Genomic DNA, 20,889 nt, shown 5'->3' with positions numbered 1-20,889 from the left:
TAAATGTGTTAGTTTAATTTTATTATTAATTGGTTTATATAATTGGCTGGTCCTGTGTTAGGGTATAAATGTTTACAACTGTTAGATCTTCTCACTGTATAGAACCTTTAATTATAATATAGTGTCCTTCCTCATCTCTTATTACATCCTTTGGCTTAAAATATAATTTGTCTGACATAAAGATTGTCACCCCAGCTTTTTTTTTTTTTTTAATGTTATTAGCATGATAAATGGCTTTCCATCCCCTCACTTTCAACCTGCAGGTGCCTGTGGGCCTAAAATGCATCTCTTGCAAACAGCATATGGATGGGCTGCTTCTTTATCCAATCTGACACTCTGTTTCTTTTGATTTGGGTAATTAGCCCATTTATATTCAGAGAAATTACTTAAAATTATGAATTTAGTAACTTTTTATTACCTGTAAAGTCACCGTTTCTGTATATTGTCTCTGTTCGGTAATTTGGGCTCTCTCTTCACTTAAAGGATCCCTTTTAATATTTCTTGCTAGGCTGGCTTAGTGTCACAAATTCTTCTAGTTTCTGTTGTTTATCCTGGAAGCTTTTTATCTCTCCTCTTTTGAACAACATCCTAGTCGGATAAAATAGTCTCAGCTCCATATTCTTCTCATTTAGCATGCTGAATATATCATGCCAGTCCTTTCTGGACTGCCAGGTCTCTGTGGATAGGTTTGCTGGAAGTCTAATGCTTCTACTCTTGTAGGTTATGGACTTACCCTGAGCTGCCTTCAGTATTTTGTCTTTGAGATTTGCAAGTTTCACGATTGTATGTCAGGGTGTTATCCTATTTTTATTGATTTTGAGGGGAGGTTCTCTGTGCCTCCTGGACTTGGATGCTTGTTTCCTTCCCCACATTAGGGAAGTTCTCTGCTATAATTTGCTCCAGTATACTTTCTGCCCCTCCCTTTCCTCTTCTTCTGGGATCCCAATTATTCTAAAATTGTTTCATATATCTCTCAATTGTTTCACTTATCTCTCAAATTCTCTTCTCATGGTCCAGTAGTTGCTTATCTCTCTTTCTCAGCTTCTTTATTTGCCATCATTATGTCTTCCATATCACTATTTCTCTCTACTGCCTCATTTATCCTGACAGTTAGAGCCTCCATTTTTTATTGCATCTCATTCATAACCTTTTGATTTTGACTTGATTAGATTTTAGTTCTTTTGTTTCTCCAGAAGGGGATTTTCTAGTGTCTTCTATACTTTGTTTCAACCCTAGCTAATATCTTTATAATTGTTATTCTGAACTCTAGTCCTGACACCTCACTTACATTCATACCGATTAGGACCCTGGCAGTCAGTATGGCCTCTTGTTCTTTTTTAGGTGAGTTTTTTGTCTTGTCATTCTCTCCAGAGAAGAACAGATGAACAAGAGAACAAAATACTAAAATGGCAACAACAACCCCTGAGAAATATAACTCAAATGAGAAAAGACCCAAAAATGGGGGGAAAAAAGAGAGAATATAATCAGACGTGATCAGAAGAGACCAATAGAGTGGATCCTGTTTGTATTTTGGTCTGTTAGAAAACGAGATCCCAAAATTGTAAAGGAAGAAAAACTTATATATGTACAAAAATAAAATTAAATGCAATGAAAGAACAGAACATAACTATAACAATGAAAATTAAAAGACTAAAAAAAATTTTTAAAAAAGCAAGAAAAAAAGAGAGAATAGTTAGATAGTGAAGAGAACAGAGCCATACACTAGATTCTGAGCGTGTTTTGGACTGTTTGTTAGAAGAAACTGCATCCCAAAATTGTAAAGAAAGAGAAACATATATATACAAAAATGAAATATAACAGAAGAATAGACTGTAACTATAAAAATGAAAATTAAAAAAGATTTAAAAAGAAGAGTTGATAAAGTAAGAAAGAGGTTGAAAAGGAAAGAGAAGAAAAATAATACTGAAAGACTAAAGAATCACGGGGCAAAACCCACGAATTCTATATACTATTTTCCAGTAGTGCTGGAGTTTTGAAGTTCTGTGTGATCGGTAAACTTGGGTCCTAGCCAGATGTTCTTGCTGGTCTTCTGGGGGAGAGGACTGTTGTGCAGATTCTCAGGTGTCTTTGCCCCTGGGCAGAATTGCACTGCCCTTGCCAGGGGCCAGGCTAAGTAATCCACTCCCGATTGCTCAGTGTGGCTTTTATTCCCTGAAGGATTCCTGCGCTGCTTTAGAGGATGAGAATGAAAATGGCAGCCTCTCAGTCTCTAGGCCATGGGGCCCACCTCCTCAGTCTGTCCTCAGGGAAAAGCAGTCAGTCACTCCTGTCTCTGGGGGTCTCAGTTCATACTATGTGCTCACCTATCCTGTGACCGAGTGTTTCTATCTCAGGCATGCGACCCCGTTTGGAGTCTCCAAACCCTGCAGACTCCTGTGGTGTGCACTGGCGCTTCTCCTCCATGGGGCAGAAAGAGGGTCTCTCCACGGCTCTGCCACTTTTTTGGCCCCTGCTTGGAGAGCAGTTGCCCAACCACGCCACAGTTCATGGGATAGGCAACCCTGAGCTGAGAGCCCACTCTTGGGCTCACTGATGGCAACCAACTTCCCCCCTCTGATGTCTGGGAACTCTGCCACACACAGGCACACCCAGTCTTCCTGTGACCCTGAGGATCCTGAGACCACACTGCCCACCTAGGATTCCTTCCCACTTTGCCATCTGATCTGAGCACCTGTCAGACAGGTATGTCCCTTACCGAAGCAGCCTTCTTAAAGTTCCAATTTTGTGTTCTGCTGCTATATCACTCCAGTAGCTGGCTTACAGAGGCTCCCCATCCCATGGTTTACCTTCCCATATATTATCTTGGACTCACTTCTCCACACCCTTGCAGAAAGTGGTCACTTTTCTATTTGTAGAGTTGCAGCTATTCTTTTCTTAGATCTCTGGCTGAGTTCACAAGTGTTCAGAATGATTTGATAGCTGTCTAGCTGAATTCCTGGGACCAGACAAAACTATGTCTTCTGCCATCTTGGACTATCTAGTCTAACCTGTAAACAAGTTAACTCACAACATACTCAAGAGAGTTTATGGTGTCAGCGGTGATAATTAAGTGACACTGATCTTTTGATCTTTACAAGCTGGACTAGAAGCTGGACATCCTTACAGCACCATTTCTAGAGTCTGCTCACAAGGCACCTGGGAGCAGACCCATCTCTGGAGGAGGAGATGCTATAAGCCAACATGCTGCATGGATGGACTGGTGTCAGCCCAGTTCATCCCACACCTGGCAGGCAGGTGCACTCAGTCTCTCTGGCCAGAACTCTCCCTCAGGGAGATGCTCCAGTTAATGTGATGTCCGTCCACATCAAATACTGTTAATTGCTGGGAAGGGTCTGAATGAATAAGGTTTTTCTATAAAACATATTCACACTTATTAGCAAGAATGCTTGAAAATATTAAATAGCCATTTCTTTAAAAATAGCCATTTTTAAATTTCCTAACTCTTAAGTTTCAGTTTTATCACTTTTTTTTTTTTTTTTTTTTTAAGAGGGTAGAGGAGGGAGGGGCAGAGAGAGAATCTTAAGCAGACTCCACACTCAGTGCAGAGCGTGACACAGGGCTCGATCTCACAACCCTGAGATCATGACTTGAGCTGAAATCAACGGTTGGATACTTACCAACTGAGCCACCCAGGTGCCCCTCAGCATTTCACTTCTAATGTTTCTTTGACCTGTTCCAGAGGATTGCATTTTGGGTGGTTCTGACCATAATGACCACTCTTGGACAATTATAAACCCATGGGACCAAAAGGCGCATTTTAAAGGTCCTGGATGCTGATTACAACCAGGAGCCAGCCTGCCCCAAACCTGGTACTCTTGACAAGGGAAGTGCCTAGCCAGAGGAGAGGGACCCTATTCCCAGGGCTCTCCTGCCCCCTACCAGATGGAGAGATTACTCCCACAGACAGGGTGCGAAGAACAAGGCCTACTGCTGCCTCAGGGCCCACAGTGTCCTCACAACAGTACAGGGAGCAGACGTGGGCTAGCCGCAGCCCAGCAGCACACAGCCTGGCTGTCAGTAACTTGAGTCTCGCCATTGCTGCCACTAAGGGCAATCTTCATGGGTGACGGCTGCGGGAGCTTTCAGCCCAAGTATCAGCACCATAAACACTCCTCCCACAATAGAACATCCTAACCACTACCCAAAAAAGAGGTCCCTACTAACAACCCCCTGTCAGTGTCTCAAAGCATAGACCACACTAACTGGCAGGAGGGCCGACCAATTCCCTGCCAAACAGCTCTGAGCAAAACACATCAAGCTTCTGACTGAGGACACAAGAACAAAGTGTCCCATGCACACATACTGGTCAGTAAATGTAAGATTAAATTAAACCAGAAATAACAAAAGCCTAGCCCAAGCATTAACTCCTAGAACAATAATCTCCCTTCCCACTTTATGTTCTCTATCCAGGATCATTAGATATGGCTGAACTTCCTCATAGCCCACAGTGGGAAGCCACCCACAGCATTTTGTTTAGAAGCATCTCACATACACAGCAGTTTTCTGCAAGGGCAGAGAAACATCATGGCTGCTGAAAGAGAAACCTAGCTACACAAAGGGGCAATGATGCCAAGCTGCTTCTGAGGGAAGAAAGAAAATGGCACAGAAAAGTTGGTCAATTTTAATTTAGTTTTCAGAAACACCCACTTGTTCATAAGGAAAAGGAGAAAAACATATTCTAAGGAGACAGAAAGAAGTCACAGAGTTTAATTAAGTCCAATTTAAATTTGTGGCTCAAAAAAGTCAATACAAAAAGAGAGCAAACACAATATCAGTGGCCAGAAGCACTGCTTATGAAAGAAATCCAGCTGTTTCCAATATCTAAACATCCCCTTCTCTGAGAAGAAAGGGTGTACTCAAATTTGTGCTTGCACTTCTATGCTCATACTCTCTTTTTTCCCCCTGGAAATAAGGTTTCTTTCCACAAACAGCCTGGTTCATAAAGCCATCAGTGTTTGAAAACCTAAGAACCTAAGATTTGATGCCATCTCATTGTGCTCCATTAGGATCAAATTTAGCCAACATCTCTGTTTTGGAAACGAAGAGTGGGAGGATAAAAACAAGTGATGATCTTGGACAACACTGGCCATACTGCTGGGCACTCACCAGACTCCAATGGTCACGTCTTCCTCTGGCTCGAGGTAGTAATTACACGTGTGATTCAAACCTTGATCCTGCGGTTTTTTCAAGTCAATGAAATAAGGAACCCTCACTGTGGAAGAGAAAGAGATGGAAACCAGGATTAGTGGGGCAGATGGACACACACGTATACACATGTGCACACAGCAGAGGCGAAGCTCTCAGGAAGTGTCATGTCTTTTCCAAACCAAGACTTCCAGGTACGCAGGGCCTTCCAGCCTCAGGTGCAGAGCTGGGTGAGCGAGCGCTGGAATGCTGTGGGCACACCTGCACATCCTCTAGCAAAGACGAGGACCCCCTGAGAAGACAGAGTGAGAGAAGAAAAGATCCCTGAGGGACCTGAGGGACATCCTGGCCACGAGAGAGGCTGGAGATGGGGAGGCCAGCCATCTCTGGCTAAGCGACAGATGAAAGCTGGAACCTGGGTGGTTGGGGGGAGGAGGAACAGTGAGAAAGGTAACAGATGGGTGGTGTTCTGGAGCCAAGGCCACAGGACTCAGTAACCAAGTGAATGCAGGTGTGAGTCGGGGAGTCTGAAGTTTCTAGTGCTCTCACTTCATGCACACAGGACAGCCAAAGATGAGGTTCAGGTGCAGGGAATCCACAGAGCCCATCTAGAGTTGAGTGACACCGAATGGAACCGTGCAACAGGAGGCCTACATATAACAGGTCACCTGCCAACAGAGCAGAATTCTATAATGTACCCACACTATAGAAAATCTACGGACCATTAGCTGGAGACCAACAGAGACCCACTGACATGGAGGAATGTCCATGAACTATAGGTAGAAGAACAGAGAAGGAATGAGATCACCATATGTGCTGCATAGTCCCAAAAGTTACAGTGAAAACAAGCAAATGTATTCAACATCATAACCCATATGGGACTCACAAAGAAATAAAGGAAGACATAGGCCAGGCTTTTACCAAAGTGAGTGTGTGCACACAGACGCATGCAGGCATGCATGGGCAGGTGGGGGATATTTCCTTTATATACTGTTGCACTTCTACTGCTTGTGGTGAGCATAATGTTTAAAGCTATATTTAGTCAAAAGTTAAAAAAAATTTTTTTTTTTTGAGAGAGAGAGCAAGCGAGCATGCAAACAAGATGCAAGGGAGGGGAGAAGGAGAGAGAGAATCTTAAACAGGCTCCAAGCCCAGTGTGGAGTCCAGCACAGGGCTCGATCTCATGTCCCTGAGATCATGACTTGAACTGAAACCAAGAGTTGGATGCTCAAACGACTGAGCCACCCAGGTACCCCAAAGATAAAAAAACGTAAAAAAACAAAACAAAACAAACAAACAAAAAAACCCAAAACCAAAAACCCGGGGCGCCTGAGTGGCTCAGTGGGTTAAGACTCTGCCTTCAGCTCAGACTATGATCTCAGGATCCTGGGATCGAGCCCCACATTGGGCTCTGTGCTCAACAGGGAGCCTGGTCCCCCCACCCCCACCTGCCTCTCTGCCTATTTGTAATCTCTCTCTGTGTCCAAAAAAAAAAAAAAAAAAAAATCTTAAAAAAAAACAAACAAACCCAAACCCTAAAAACCTTGAGGTGAGATTTACTCACTTTATCAAATGGCAACTCCCAAAGAGGGTAGTGACAAACAGCAGGATGGTCCTGGCCTCTAGCCAATCCCACCTTGTACGAGGGAGTCACACACCACCGTACAGATTCCTTTGGTGAAGAGAGCAGTTTCATTACAAAATCGTACATATCTACATGGCACAAAAGCCAAACACATCTCCTACTACCATCCTGTTCTTAAGAAACGGCCTTTGATCTCCTCCCTCCAGGCCTTTGCACTTGCTGTCCTCTCCACCTGAGCACTCTCCCGCCACACACCTGCACATTCAGCTCTCACTCCTCCAATGCCCACTGCAGCTCCTCACTACACATTTGTTGAAGAAATGAAATACCCACTCATACTCCCCCCCAAAAATTCCCTGAGCATTTCAGACCATGCAAGGAGATAAATCCTCCCACGAGGGCTGCCATTTGTACCTTCAGCTTCTTAATCCACCCCTTCCCCAAGGGGGTGGGGGCTAAATATTTTAGACTTTATGACTTTCTCTTAAAAGAAAAAGGGCCATCAAAGGAGGTGACACTGCACGTCCTGGTGCTCCTGCCATGCCAGCCCCACATATGCACACCCTCCTGCAGGGCCTCCTGTGATGTGCACCCCACCTCTTCCACTTCAGAGCTCTTGTTCAGTCACCAGCTCCCACGTTACAGACCTGGGACTTGCACCCAGACAGCCTGACCCCACAGCCTGCACCCTTGACTAATCAGACAGGAAGGAAGAAAGATGAATGGCTCTAATACTAAATGGCCCTCACGTCCTTTTCAGGATACACTGAAAGATACACTGAAGTCCCAACCCCCAGCCCATCAGATGTGACCTTATTTGGAAATAGGGTGTGCAGAGAGATAATCAAGCTAAAGTGAGGTCATACAATGGACTTCAATCCAGTAGACCTGGTGTCCCTATCAAAAGGGAAAACTGGGACACAGACACAGACAAGGGCAGAGGAAGACAATGGAAAGACACTGGGAGTAGACAGCTGCAGCTGACGACAGAGGCAGAGGCCAGAATTGTGCAGCCACAGGCTGAGGGACAACACAGATCCCTGGCCAACACCAGAGGCCCGGAGAGGCCAGGAAGGACCATGCCCAGAGTCTCAGGGAGCATAGCCCTGCTGAGACCTTGATTTCAGGATTCCAGGCTCTAGAAGCTGGAGAGAATAAATTTTTGTTGTTTTAAGCCATTCAGTTTGTGGTATTTGTTACAGCTGCTCCCGGGGCCAAGGCAGTCAAGCTATGGAGGTCAGATTTTACTCTGGCAATGGGACTCAGAGAAGGCTCCTGACCAGAGAGAAGGCTGGCAAGGGCCTCTGTTTCCTGTGCTGTTTCAGATGCGGGTACCTAGTCCTGCAGCCGCCATTCTGGGACAGTGTCCCACGCTGCAGGAACTGACGGCTGCAGCTTCACGTGCCCACTGACAACTGTGAATTGAAATGACTTCGTCAACAAAACTCTAAAAACCTCAATTTCATGCCCACCGTTCAACCCTATACCCAGATTCCTTTAATTCTGCTCCTGAGACTGGAATTATCTACCCTCAGCCCCCATGCCAAACAGAAAGGGGGTGTCATCAAGGGCTGAGGGCACTTGGCTTCCACTGGTTCAGCTCTCAGGCCTCGGCAGGTTCTATGTTGGGAAAGAAGGTGGCCAAGCTACTTCCACATGGCCCCAGAGCTCCAAGAGAACCCCCTACCTGTGAAAAGAGTTTGATGAGGATTAGTAGCTAATCCCAAAAGCTTTGAGGCCTGAGAAATCTAGAAACCAAGAAGCCAGATGCTCCTCCAGGAAGACCTCACTCCACAAAACTTGTCTTCCTGTCCACTCTTACTTCTGTTGTAGAAATAACCGTGAAAAAGGCAGTGAATGTACTGAGTCCAGCAGATGCCACCCATGTGCCTCCCTTCCCCTGGGGCCCTTCCGGAGAGTGGGGGTCCATGGTCATTCCAAGGGGTTAGACAGCTTGAGAGGAGTGGCCAGAGGAACCACTGGTAACTACCAATCTGAGTAAGCAAAATGCCACAAAGAGACCGGGTCAAGGGGTGCAGGAGGAGGGTGGCAGGATATGCCCAGGACAGAACACACGTCACTCCTGCTGGCGTGGAACAGCTGGGTTCTGTTATCCCTTGACCCCATGACCCTCGGGGCTGCAGCAAGGACACAGCACAGGCCCCACAGGCAGCCCACAGGGCACACAACAGGGGTAGGAGTGAGGCGTCCAGGACAGTGACCCAGCCGCTCACTGCTAGCTCTACAAGTTCGGCCTCACATACAGCTTAAGTGCACAACTGGAAACCCAATATACATGCTGCTGTCCTCATAGGCCTGCAAGACACATCCAGATGCTTCAATCCCATCTCTGGCTTCCTGTCCTCCCATTTTTCATTATTCACCCTTTGACCGCACTGTCATTTATTGGCAACCACATACCAACTGGCATGATTTAGAGAGGATCCTGCACAAACAGTGGTCAGTGAATAAATCAGTGAGTATACAACTGAATGGGAAACGACCTAGTCTATCATCCTTTCTTTAGTCCATCTGCAAAATACATAAAAGGGTGAGAGGCTACAACTACTTAGCCATAATGGACACTTCTAACTGCCTGAGGATTTTAAATGTTGGGCCACCTCTCATCCCAGTCACTGATGCATTGGAAGAGGTGTGGTGCCAATACGGGGGGCGGGCAGAGAGCTCTGGGTTGTATCAGATTCTAACATTGTGATGGGGGCTGTAGGGGCTTCCATAAGAGAAAAGGGGTAAGAAAGGAAAACAGTTGGGAAATTCCTCAAAAAATTAAAAAGAAAAATACCGTTATGATCCAATAATTTCACTACCAGATATCTACCCAAAGAAAATGAAAACACTGGGGCAGCTGGCTGGCTCAGGCATTAAGTGTCTGCCTTCAGCTCAGGTCATGATCCCGGAATCCTGGGATCAAGCCTGTGTGGGGCTCCCTGCTCAGTGGGAAGCCTGCTTCTCCCTCTCCCATCCCCCCTGTTTGAGATCCCTCTCTCACTCTGTCTCTTTCTGTCAAATAAATAAATAAAATATTTTAAAAAATTAAAATAGAAAGAAAATGAAAACACTAATTTGGAAGGATACATGCACACCCATATTTACTGCAGCATCATTTACAATAGCCAAGATACTTAAGAAACCCAAGTGTCCATAGATAGACAAATGGATAAGAACAATGTAGTACATACACACACACACACACACACACACACACACACACACACTAGATTGTTACAAAACCATAAAAAAGGACAATACCTTGCCATTTGTGAAAACATAGATGTACCTAGAGGGTATAATGCTAAGTTAAACAAGTCGGGCAGAGAAAGACAAATATGATTTCACTCATATGTGGAATCTAAAACAAAAACAAAAAACAAATGAATAAATAAACAAAAAGCAGAATCAGACCTGATCTGTTTGTAAACACAGAGAACAAACTGATGATTGCCAGGGGGAGAGGCATGGGAGGATGGGCAAAATAGAGGAAGGGAAGTGGGAAGTATGGGAAGTACAGATGCCCAAATCTGGAACGAGTAAGTGACGGGGATGAAAGGCGAGACATGAGGAATATAGTCAATGATATTGTAATCACATTTACGGTAACAGATGGTGGCTACACTCAGGTGTTACACACCTGAAACTAATGTAATATTATGTGTCAGCTACTCAAACAAAAAAATTTCAAAGGAAAGAAAGAAAGATATCAAGGATTAAAAGGGACTGCTAAGAGGAAGGAGAAAGACAATGCATAAGGATTAATATCCTGGAGAATGTTGAGGAGGACTGGCCGGCCTTCCACTTTAAAAACAAATACATAGCTCTCTGCTCGGCGGGGAGCCTGCTTCCTCCTCTCTCTCTCTCTCTGCCTCTCTGCCTACTTGTGATCTCTCTCTGTGAAATAAATAAATAAAATCTTTAAAAAAAAATAAAAATAAAATAAAAATAAAAACAAATACATAATTCATATATCTAACCTATTTCCCAAAAAAGGCCCAAGGTAATGTGGAGAGAGGAGCAGTTCTGTGCAGGCCTCTAAACTGAAACATTCCTTCTCACCAAGAGACGGTTCTAGATCTGAGGGCAAAGAACTGCAGAGAAGATATCTATCTAGGTTTCATTACTCAGCCATTAAAAAAGGATGAGATCTTGCCATTTGGGACAACGTGGGTAGGCCTAAAGGGCGTTATGTATGCTAAGTGAAATAAGTCAGACAGAGAAAGACAAATACCATAGGATTTCACTTACATGTGGCATCTAAAAAACAAAACCAAGGTACAAGCAAACTGAAACAAACAAAAACCTGAAACAGACCCACAAATACAGAGAGAACAAATTGGTGGTTGCCGGGGGGTGGGGAGGGAGATGGGCAAAATAAGGGAAGGAGATGAAAAGGCACAAGCTTCCAGTTAAATACACACATCACGGAGATGAGAAGTACAGCACAGGGAATACGGTCAACACTACTATAGTAAGTCAGTAGGCTGACAGATGGTGACCACATTTATTGTGATGAGCGCAGAGTAATGCAAACAATTGTCAAACCTCTCTGTTGTACCCCTAAAATTAATATCCTATAGTTTGCCAACTATACTTCAATTCAACAACAATAACAAAAGTCATCTCAACTTCAAGACCACAAAATACTGGGTATCACCCAACATCACTGACACTGGAATCTCACTTTCTTTTTTTTTTAGATTTTATTTATTCATTTGACACAGAGAGATCACAAGTAGGCAGAGAGGCAGGCAGAGAGAGAGAGAGGAGGAAGCAGGCTCCCCGCGGAGCAGAGAACCCGATGCGGGACTCGATCCCAGGACCCTGAGATCATGACCTGAGCCGAAGGCAGCGGCCCAACCCACTGAGCCACCCAGGCACCCGGAATCTCACTTTCGAACCCGAGTAGTGAAAAGGGCATATACTCATGTCTATGTGTAGAGACTCAGACAAAAGGGACCAGCAGGAAATAGACAGATAAGCAACAACATTAACAATTTCCTCAGAATGATTTTCATTTTCTTCTTCACTGCCATTCAGGGCTTTTTCATTAATCTTCTGTTTTTGGAAAGCTCATGTAGTTTTTGTTTATGAAAATATACTTAAAGTAGAATAATGCCTTAAATGACAGGGGCTATGCTTTTTCTATAGCTTATTTATCTGATGTATGAATGTGATTTCAGATAGATTTGGTGTGAACTTGAGAATGTATTCTTTATTATATTCTGAGGTCCAAAAGACTGTTTAAACTTCCTTTAGAGTCCAAATGGAAATCTACGGGATCAAGATTCGCATTCTGAGGAGACAAAAATGGAGGTGCTATCCCAACACACTGGCCCTCCAGCCCCATGGGCTGAACCTGCCCCCCCGTTCCTCCATAGGCCAGGCAGCACAGATAGCTAACCAGACAATCTCCTTTAAAACGGCTGCAGGAGGCGATCGCACTGCCACACAGTGGACATGCAGAAAAAGGGTGAGCGACTGGCATCTCCTTGTGGGTGTACAGGGGCCTGGACTAGGAGAACCCAAAGTTCTGCTCCTGTGCAACACCCTACCATTTCATGAGGAAATCAACTGAGCAACATTTGAGGGCTGGGTCTAAAGTAGCCCAAAGAACTGATCTGTAGAAAAGCAATTCAATTCAAATATTTGCTGGGACCCCACCATAGGGCAAAGGCACCTGCCCATGGCACCTTAGAGGCCTATAGAGTTGGAAAAGCCATTCGTGGTCCATCCTAAAGTCTGCCTTCAGGGTATCTACAACCTGGTAGCTTCATGTTTATATTTAAACCCAAACCCCTTTCTGTGCTAGACTGACTATGGACACTTAAGGGTTAAAGTCAGAAAATAAAAACTCCCTTGATTTTACTATGTTGTTAATTCCTTTTAAGTTTGTGCCTCTCACGCTGACGAAAACATAGGATAAATTCCTCAAAGTTCAGCTACGTTTCCATTAGGAAAATCAAATGCCTCTTGGTATACTACAAATATCTCACTTATTTTAAGACACCAAAGGAAAAAACTTACTTCAGATTTACAAAGTATTAAACATTGACCTTACTATTTCTCTTCCTCCTCCTACTATTCCTCTTTAGAGCAGAAATGCCCTTTTTGGCCAGTGACTTCCTAGTTTCTGTGATTAAGACCACTATAGACTTCATAAACCTGAACTCGCATGCCCAGGCACCTTCAGAGCCTGGAGCACTATGTTACTACAGAAGAGGGTTCTGGAGTCTTGACATACCTGGTCCCAGTACCACCCCCTCAGCCTGCTTGTCCCGGCCACGGGAGCCATCTCAGCACCTCCTGTCTGTCCTCCCCTCATCTTCATGTTCTTCCTTCCTCCTCCCTCCTCTCTACCAGCAACCCTGCTGCCTCTTCCCACAGCATCAGCCCCAGCTTTCAAATCTCTCCTTCCAAATAGACAAGGTCCAAACCTACTCTTCGCAAATCAACAGCTAAAAAAATGCACAGAGCCCACCTTGACTGCCCATACCTGCACACCAAGCTGAAGTCCATCACTTATGGAGTACCTGCTATGTGCCAAGCACCATGTTCTATCTTCAAACTCTAACACTCGAAGACCCAGGCTCTTCCCTCCTCACCTCATCTTGTAGGTATAAAATGATGCTCCTTAAGAGGATTATTCCCAACAGTTATGTACCTGGGAACCCTCTACCTTCTACTTCCTGAGCTTGAGACTTCTGGACCTTTCTCCTCCCACTTGCACAAAAGTAAATACACAGCATGAAAAAAAAAAAACCTTTGGAACACACAAGGTCTAAATTAACTCAGGGAGACTACAACACCTATAGAGCCAGTATATAATTCCATAGAAACCAAAGCATGTTGGATTGTTTTTTTGTTTTTTTTGGTTTTTTTTTAAAGAAAAAAGTCCTAATTATTTTTGTTTAAGGTGGTCACCTTTCAGGGGTCAAGAACAGTGAGCCTCCTAGATGGCACAAGGGCAGAGGTCCTCCAACACAACACTGTTAACATCCTTACCCACTGCCACTAAAGGAGGACCCCCACCCAAGCAGGCATTACCTATGTACACAACTATTAGCCCTGGAGGGCAATACAATCCCTGCAGCAGCCTGTAACTGGGAATGGACCAGGGAACTTCCTGGGTAAGAGAAATGCTCTATTTCTTGATCTGGGTGGTAGATATAAAAACACGTAAATCATCATGCAAATGAACTCTTACTAAATTCAAGACAAAGTACTTTGGTACTTCGGTACTTACCAAAATTCAAGAAAATCAGTTTGGCCTGTATCCCAGGACATAGTTTGATGAGAAATGGAATGGCAACATACAACCCCAGAATACAGAGAAGTATCTTCCTCAGTCGGAACCATAGGCCCTTTCGCCTGCAAGAGAAGATCAATTAACAGGTCAAAGACTGGAGGTACAATTTTGCTCCCATTTATTAATAACAGCATTATCAAAATTGGTAACTAAAATCCACATGTCTCTTTCCCCACAATAATTGGGCCAGTAGTAAGACTAGTCTCCCACTTGCTTCTGTTAAAATAATTATTTTAGACAGTCTTTCAATCTGAGCTTAGAACTCTATTGCGGGCACAGGGGGAGAGTACACAGATTCTCCTGAAAGCTAGTGGACCATCCTGATGATATCCTATGCTCGCCCTGTGATCAGAACACAGCATAGACCTCAATCAGCTCCTCAGCAAGTGCCAAACCTCAAATCAGAGAGTAACAGCAGCTTCATCTCGGGAAAGTGGCTGGCTCTAGGCCTCATGATCACTGTCCTGCAAGCCAGCTGCAGGCATGGGTTGCCCGAGGGCTCCTTGTGGGAGGCTGAATCATCAAAAGAACCTGTCCAACCAGGTCTGGGGAGTGAGCAGGGGGCTCACAATGAGACTAGCTGACACTGCCTGTCCCTGCATTCCAGCCCACATTCCATTTGGCACCACCGGAGGGAGGCCCCTTCTCCAGGCAATACAGGCCAGGTCTCCAAACCCACCCAGGAAAAAGACTTTCTCATCCTATTCCTGATGCTGATGAGGGAGCAGGAGGCTGGCTGAAGACAAAGCCAAAGCTGGCACCTTGCACCCCCTCTCCACCTGCTCCCCTTGCTAATGTGTGTGACATTCCTCAGGCACCTCTGGCTGCCCTAAAAGAAAAACAAATAGTTAACTTGCAGAGATCACAGTCCTGCAAGACAGGAGTCTCCCTTGGTTTACCAATGTTCTAGAGATTTACAACAAAGAAGCTATCTAATAATAGCACAATTTCCAGAGGCAAATAACTCAGTTCCTCAAGCCCTAAATAAAGTTAAATTTCTTCTAAACCCAACTCTCACTAACAAGGACACTTGATAGGAGAAATGTGAAACTTTATCTCTAGATTTCCAAGATAGTGTCGAGAATCATTCCCAAGCATATGGCCCACTGATAGACATCTAAAGGGTCTCTCAAGAAGATTTTTACTACTAGTAATGAATAACCTTTCTCCCAACAATAGCTAGCCCCTCAAGGTCCTGGAGACCTTGCTTCCAAAATTCCTTAGAGACAAACATCACCCTCTTTGTCCTCACCTACCCAACTCCTGTGTATATAACCAGCCACTCCTCACATGCCCGGGGCAGCAGCATCTCCGTCCGCCCACAGGTCCTGTCCCCGTGCTCTAATAAACCACCTTTTTGCACCAAAGATGTCTTAGAATTCTTTCTTAGCTGTCGGCTCCGAACCTCACCCCATTGAACCTCACCTAGGTTCAAGAACTTCATCAATGCCTTTCCAAAAATATTCCTAGTCCAGAAGATTCTAAACTTCTTAGACTAAGGGTTTCTCTACAACTAGAAAACAGAAGACCCCAAAAAGCTTCTGTTAACATGGTTTATATTTATGAAGATTTGTCATGTAAGAAATTAAAACAAAATTTAAAAATATTTACTCATGTATCTAATAATAACAAGAAAGCCATTAAATGTTAATATAATTAATAATTGTTATTTAAAACGTGACTATATTTTCCAATACAAAAACTTTTAGTGAGAAGAGAGGCATTAACATTTTTACAAATTTCTTTAAGCCAGACAGCTTAACAGAACACAGATGGATTACCATCTTTGTGCTACCAAACTGTTGCAAAACCACATTGTCAGGTGGCATCTGGAAAACTCTGAGAGAATGAGGAGAAAAGGCAAATAATATCTTTGGGTTATTATGAAAATTATTTTGACCTTGTACACACTCTGAAAGGATCTTAGGGAGCACCCTTGGAAACTGCTGCTCTATAAACCATGTCTAAACCTGAGTGAGGCTAAGTATTTCTGCACTATTTCCAAAATAACTATTTAAGGCAGTTTTAAATATATACCTGGAATGCTGACATATGCAATAATATGGATGCATCCCAAAAGCATTCTGCTAAATAAGACAGACATAGAAGACTATGTACTGTATGATTCAGTTTATCTAAAATTCTAGAAGAGAAAACCATAGGGACAGACAAACAGAATAGTGGTGGCTGGGGACAGAGGGAGACTGCAAGGGGCACAGGAAACTTTTAGAGTAATCAAGATAATTTTACCTGGATTGTGGTTACACATTTATATGTGTAAATAATACCTCAACAAATTTGATGACAAACATGGATATCTGACCGTGTAATTCATTCACTCATTCACCTGGTTTACTCAATGCTAGCTAGCACTCTTTGGGCAGCAGGCACTAAGGGAAGCAAAGGAAGGCATCTGCATCCATGCTGTGCTCCCAGCTCAGTAGAGCAGACACAGAGCTCTGAGGGAGGATGCATGCAGGGTGATCTGACCCAGTCTGGGCTGCCAGGGAAGGGGCCACTGGGACAAAACACTAAGTTAGGAATATAGGAGTTAACTAGATGATGTGGAAGAACAGTTTAAAATGGTATCTTAAATTCCATGCACAATTTACCCTTCCAATGACGAAGGGTATACAACACTGTGGTTGAAGGTACTGGCTCTGAAGTCAGATGATTTAGTCCAACATCCAACCTACCACTTACTAACTGTGCAATACTGGACAAATCACTTAACTCTCTGAGCTGTGGTTTCTTCCCTGCACAGAGGGCATAAAAGTGGTACCTCCTTTGTGGGGCTCCTGGAAGGATTACACACAGTAATGCATATAGACTGCACACATGAGTTCCGGGTCCACAATGTAACTAAGCTGTCATCACCATCTTCTTATTCTCATTAAAGGAAAGAGCAGGGACTGGGCATAGTAATGGACCTAAAAAGGAAGGATGGGCACAATGTGAGAAGTCCAAAGAGGCCAGGAAGAATTCGGAACTTCAATCTAAGAAAAAATGGAGAAGCCACAAGAAAGAAAATAGCCTGCAATCAAATGCACAACCATCAAACGCCAGATGGAAAGCTCATGCTTGGGTCCTCTGCTCTGGCCACACTGGCCATTCCTATGTCCCTTGCACAATCTAGTCACTCACCCTTCAGAACCTGCATAAATCTGGCCATTGTAAGGTATTCAAGCTGCTTGTAATTTTATGTCCTCAGAGCAAGGAAAGCATATGTCCACACAAAGACTTGATCAAAAACATTCCTGGGGGGCACCTGGGTGGTTCAGTCAGTGGGCATCTGACTCAGTTTTGGCTCAGGTCCCGACCTTGGAGGTCATGGAATTGAGCCCCACATCAGGCTCTGTGCTCAGCGTGGAGTCTGTTTGGGGTTCTTTCTTTCCCTCTCCCTGTGCCCCACCCCCTACTCGTGCTCATGCTTTCAAATAAATAAACAAATAAAAATTAAAAAACAAAGCCAAAAAAACCCCACAGAAGTTTTATTCAAAATAGCCACTGAGATAATACAAACCTGTCTATCAACAGGTGAATGGATAAGTAAACCATAAATTGTCCTTAGAACAGACTACCACACAGCAAGAAAAAGGAGCCAGCTATGGATACATGCAACCATGTGGATGAAACTCCAAATAACTATGCTGAGTAAGGGGTGCCTGGCTGACTCAGTAAAAAGAGCATATGACTCCTGGTCTCAGGGTCATGAGTTTGAGCCCCACATGAAAGTACATTAAAAAATAAAATTAAATTTGAAAAAGAAAAAACCTATGCTGAGTGGAAGAAGCCCAACAGGATGGCCAGGACAGCAACAGACTTCTGCTTTGATATATTATTTCACCTAAAAAGTATTCCTGTTCATTAGTAAAACCAGCATTGTCTCCTCTGTGCTATTTTGGGGTGGTGTTTCCTCCACGACAGTGGCTTTTCATCTTCCTCATATTTCGAAATCATGTATATAAGACAGAAACTGTCTGCTCCTTATAAAGTTAAAAGAATTTACAAAGAAGAAACAAGAGAGAAGGAGGATATAAACAACATCTGGAAAAATATATCATTTTCTTCATTTCTCCTTAATTATTACCTACTTGTTGTGACAATTTCATTCATTTTCTCAGAAATTCCTTTAGTTGCAAACCTCACTTATTGCTGGTAGTGCTGCTATTAATGTAGTTACTCCCTGCTAGAAGCATTCCTTGTTCTTGATTACTAGTAAGAATGAACATTTCCCACACAGCTGAGTAAAGTTTCACCTCCATTTAGCACCTGCTTGCGACCTGGAATAATCAGAGGTCCACCTTTTTCCATACCACACATATCCACACAATGGGGAATAACTGTTGCCAAAGGCTGCACAATGGCTCAGTGTGCTTGTCTTTAAAGGTTACTCATATTATCAGTACCACAGATAACCTGAATCACTTGCCAAGAAATAGAAAAGAACTGAAAAATAAATACAATGAATGGACTTAGGCTACAGCCTATCAGCTGCATTCTCGGGCATGTATTCCAGAGAAATGAATTTTATTTTCATGCAGGAACTTGTACATTAATGTCTACAGCAGCTCTATTCAGAATAGCTCCAACTCAGATGCCTTTCAAGAGGTGAGTGGATTGGGCACCTGGGTGGCTCAATCGTTAAGCTTCTGTCTTTGGGTCAGGTCATGATCTCAGGGTCCTGGGATCAAGTCCTGCATCGCGCTCCCTGCTCAGTGGGGAGTCTGCTTTTCCCTCTCCCACTCCCCCTACTTGTTTTCCCTCTCTTGCTATGTCTCTCGCTCTGTCAAATAAATAAATAAAATCTTAAAAAAAAAAAAAAAGAGGTGAGTGGATAAACAAACTGTCCATACTGGCCATGGAACACTACTCAGCAAAAAAAAAATAATAATAATAATAATGAACTATTGATTGTGAAACAACTTGGATGAATCTGGGAATTATACTGAGTTTTAAAGGTCAATCAATCCCAAAAGGTCACATATTGTGTAAGTCCATCTATAAAAATGTTCTTTAAGTGACAAAGTGATAGAGATGGAGATGAGATTAGTGGTTGCCCCACTTTAGGGATGGGAGGGAGGGGATGGGTGTGGTGATAAAGGGATAGCACGAAGGAGCCTGGCAGGGGTGGTACAGGTGAGCACCTCCATGTGGTAGTGGTTCCATGATGCCATAAATGTAATGAAACTGCACAGCATTACACACACACACACACACACACACACACAATGAATGTATTTTTAACTCACGGAATCTGAATAAGCTCTATGGATTGCATCAATGTCAATCTCCTAGGGCTGATTTTGTACTATAGTTGTGCTGGATGTTACTTCAAACTGAAGGAGGCTGGGGGATGGGAACACTGGACATTACTGTATATTTCTGTGCAATTCCTATGAATCGATAATTATTTTGAAAAAAAAAAACAAACATAATGGGAAAAAGTAAAAAAATCTAAAAAACAGAAAGTAAAATATAAGTAATCTTTAATAAATCTGACCAATTTACTGGATTTCATGTTATCTCAATCTGTCCAAGTAAATATTAGCCTAATTTTCACAGAGCATACAGCGAGTTCTAAGGAGTTCAGTAACTTGCTCCTAGACAAGAAGCCTAGCATAGTGTGTGGGGGCTGGCCAAGGTGACCTCTGTACCCACATTCCTCCAGGCCTACTGAACATCCTACCCACCTCCATCCTGGTCTTTCATTCTGGAAAAGAAGCCCAAATCAGAGCACTCTACGTGCAGTCTGAGATTTTCTCTTAAATGATATTAGATCTTCAGACATTTTCTGACAAGAGGCATTTTAACAATTTATTCTAGAAATTTATTATAGAAACAATTTATTCTAGACACTTTGTGTAATTTACAACTTCTTGTTGCCTCCTACAGTAGATCCCAAAGCAATCCGTGGCTGAACTGGTTGATAAGGATGTGAGAGGGAACAAAACCTGTACCTCAATGGGAGGGAGTGGTGGAGAAGGGCCAAGGCCAAGGAGTCTGGGGAAGGAAGCCCAGAACCCACAAAGAGATATAGGGAGGCTGCAGGTTGACATTCAGCCAGTTCCAGTGTGGTACTGCTGAAAGAACATACAAACAGATCAATGGAACACAGCAGTGAGCCTCAGAAATAGAGCCACATAAATATAGTCAACTGATCTCTGACAAAAATTTAAAAGTAATACAATGGGGAAAAAAAGTCTGGTCCACAGGTGGTGCTATAATAACTAGACATCCACATGCAAAAAAAATGAATCCAGACACAGACTCACACCCCTCACAGAAATGAATTCATAACAGCCCAGAGAGGTAAACGTATAATGTGAAGCTATATTACTCCTAGAAGACAGCAGAAGAAAATGTAGGTAATTTGGGGCAGGGTGATGACTTGTTAGATACCACATCAAAGGTACAGTCCACCAAAGAAATAATTGATAAGTTAGACTTTATTATTAAAACGAACAGGTTCTGCTCTGCCACAGATAGCATTAAGAGAATGAGAAGAGAATCATCTGGGTGGCTCAGTCGGTTAAGCATCTGCCTTTGACTCAGGTCATAATGTCAGGGTACTAGATCGAGCCCTGCATCAAGCTCCCTGCTCAGTGGGGAGTCTGCTTCTTCCTGTCCCTCAGCCCCTTCCCCACCTGCTCATGCTCTCTCTCTCTCTCTCAAGTGAAAAAAATCTTAAAAAGAGAGAGAATGGGAAGAGAAGCCATTGGCCGGGAGAAAATATTTGCAAAAGACATATCTGATAAAGGACTATTGTCTAAAATAGACAAAGGACTCTTAAAACTCAACAATGAGAAAACAACCC

At 43.5% G+C, this 20,889-nt stretch overlaps 1 protein-coding gene across 1 annotated transcript in view; it reads right to left on the bottom strand.

Annotated features, from left to right (window-relative positions):
* Nucleotides 1–20,889, bottom strand: part of ABHD12 (abhydrolase domain containing 12, lysophospholipase) — a 95,410-nt gene that overhangs the window by 22,465 nt on the left and 52,056 nt on the right. The window contains exons 2-3 of the mRNA XM_032351603.1: nt 14,010–14,134; nt 5,128–5,233 (exon numbers count right to left, since the gene is read on the bottom strand). Coding sequence (XP_032207494.1) covers nt 5,128–5,233; nt 14,010–14,134 — 231 coding nt within the window. The remainder of the gene's footprint in view (nt 1–5,127; nt 5,234–14,009; nt 14,135–20,889) is intronic.

Source organism: Mustela erminea, chromosome 7 (genome assembly GCF_009829155.1).
Source record: "Mustela erminea isolate mMusErm1 chromosome 7, mMusErm1.Pri, whole genome shotgun sequence".
NCBI lineage: Eukaryota > Metazoa > Chordata > Mammalia > Carnivora > Mustelidae > Mustela > Mustela erminea.
This window is presented reverse-complemented; position numbering and strand designations above follow the sequence as displayed.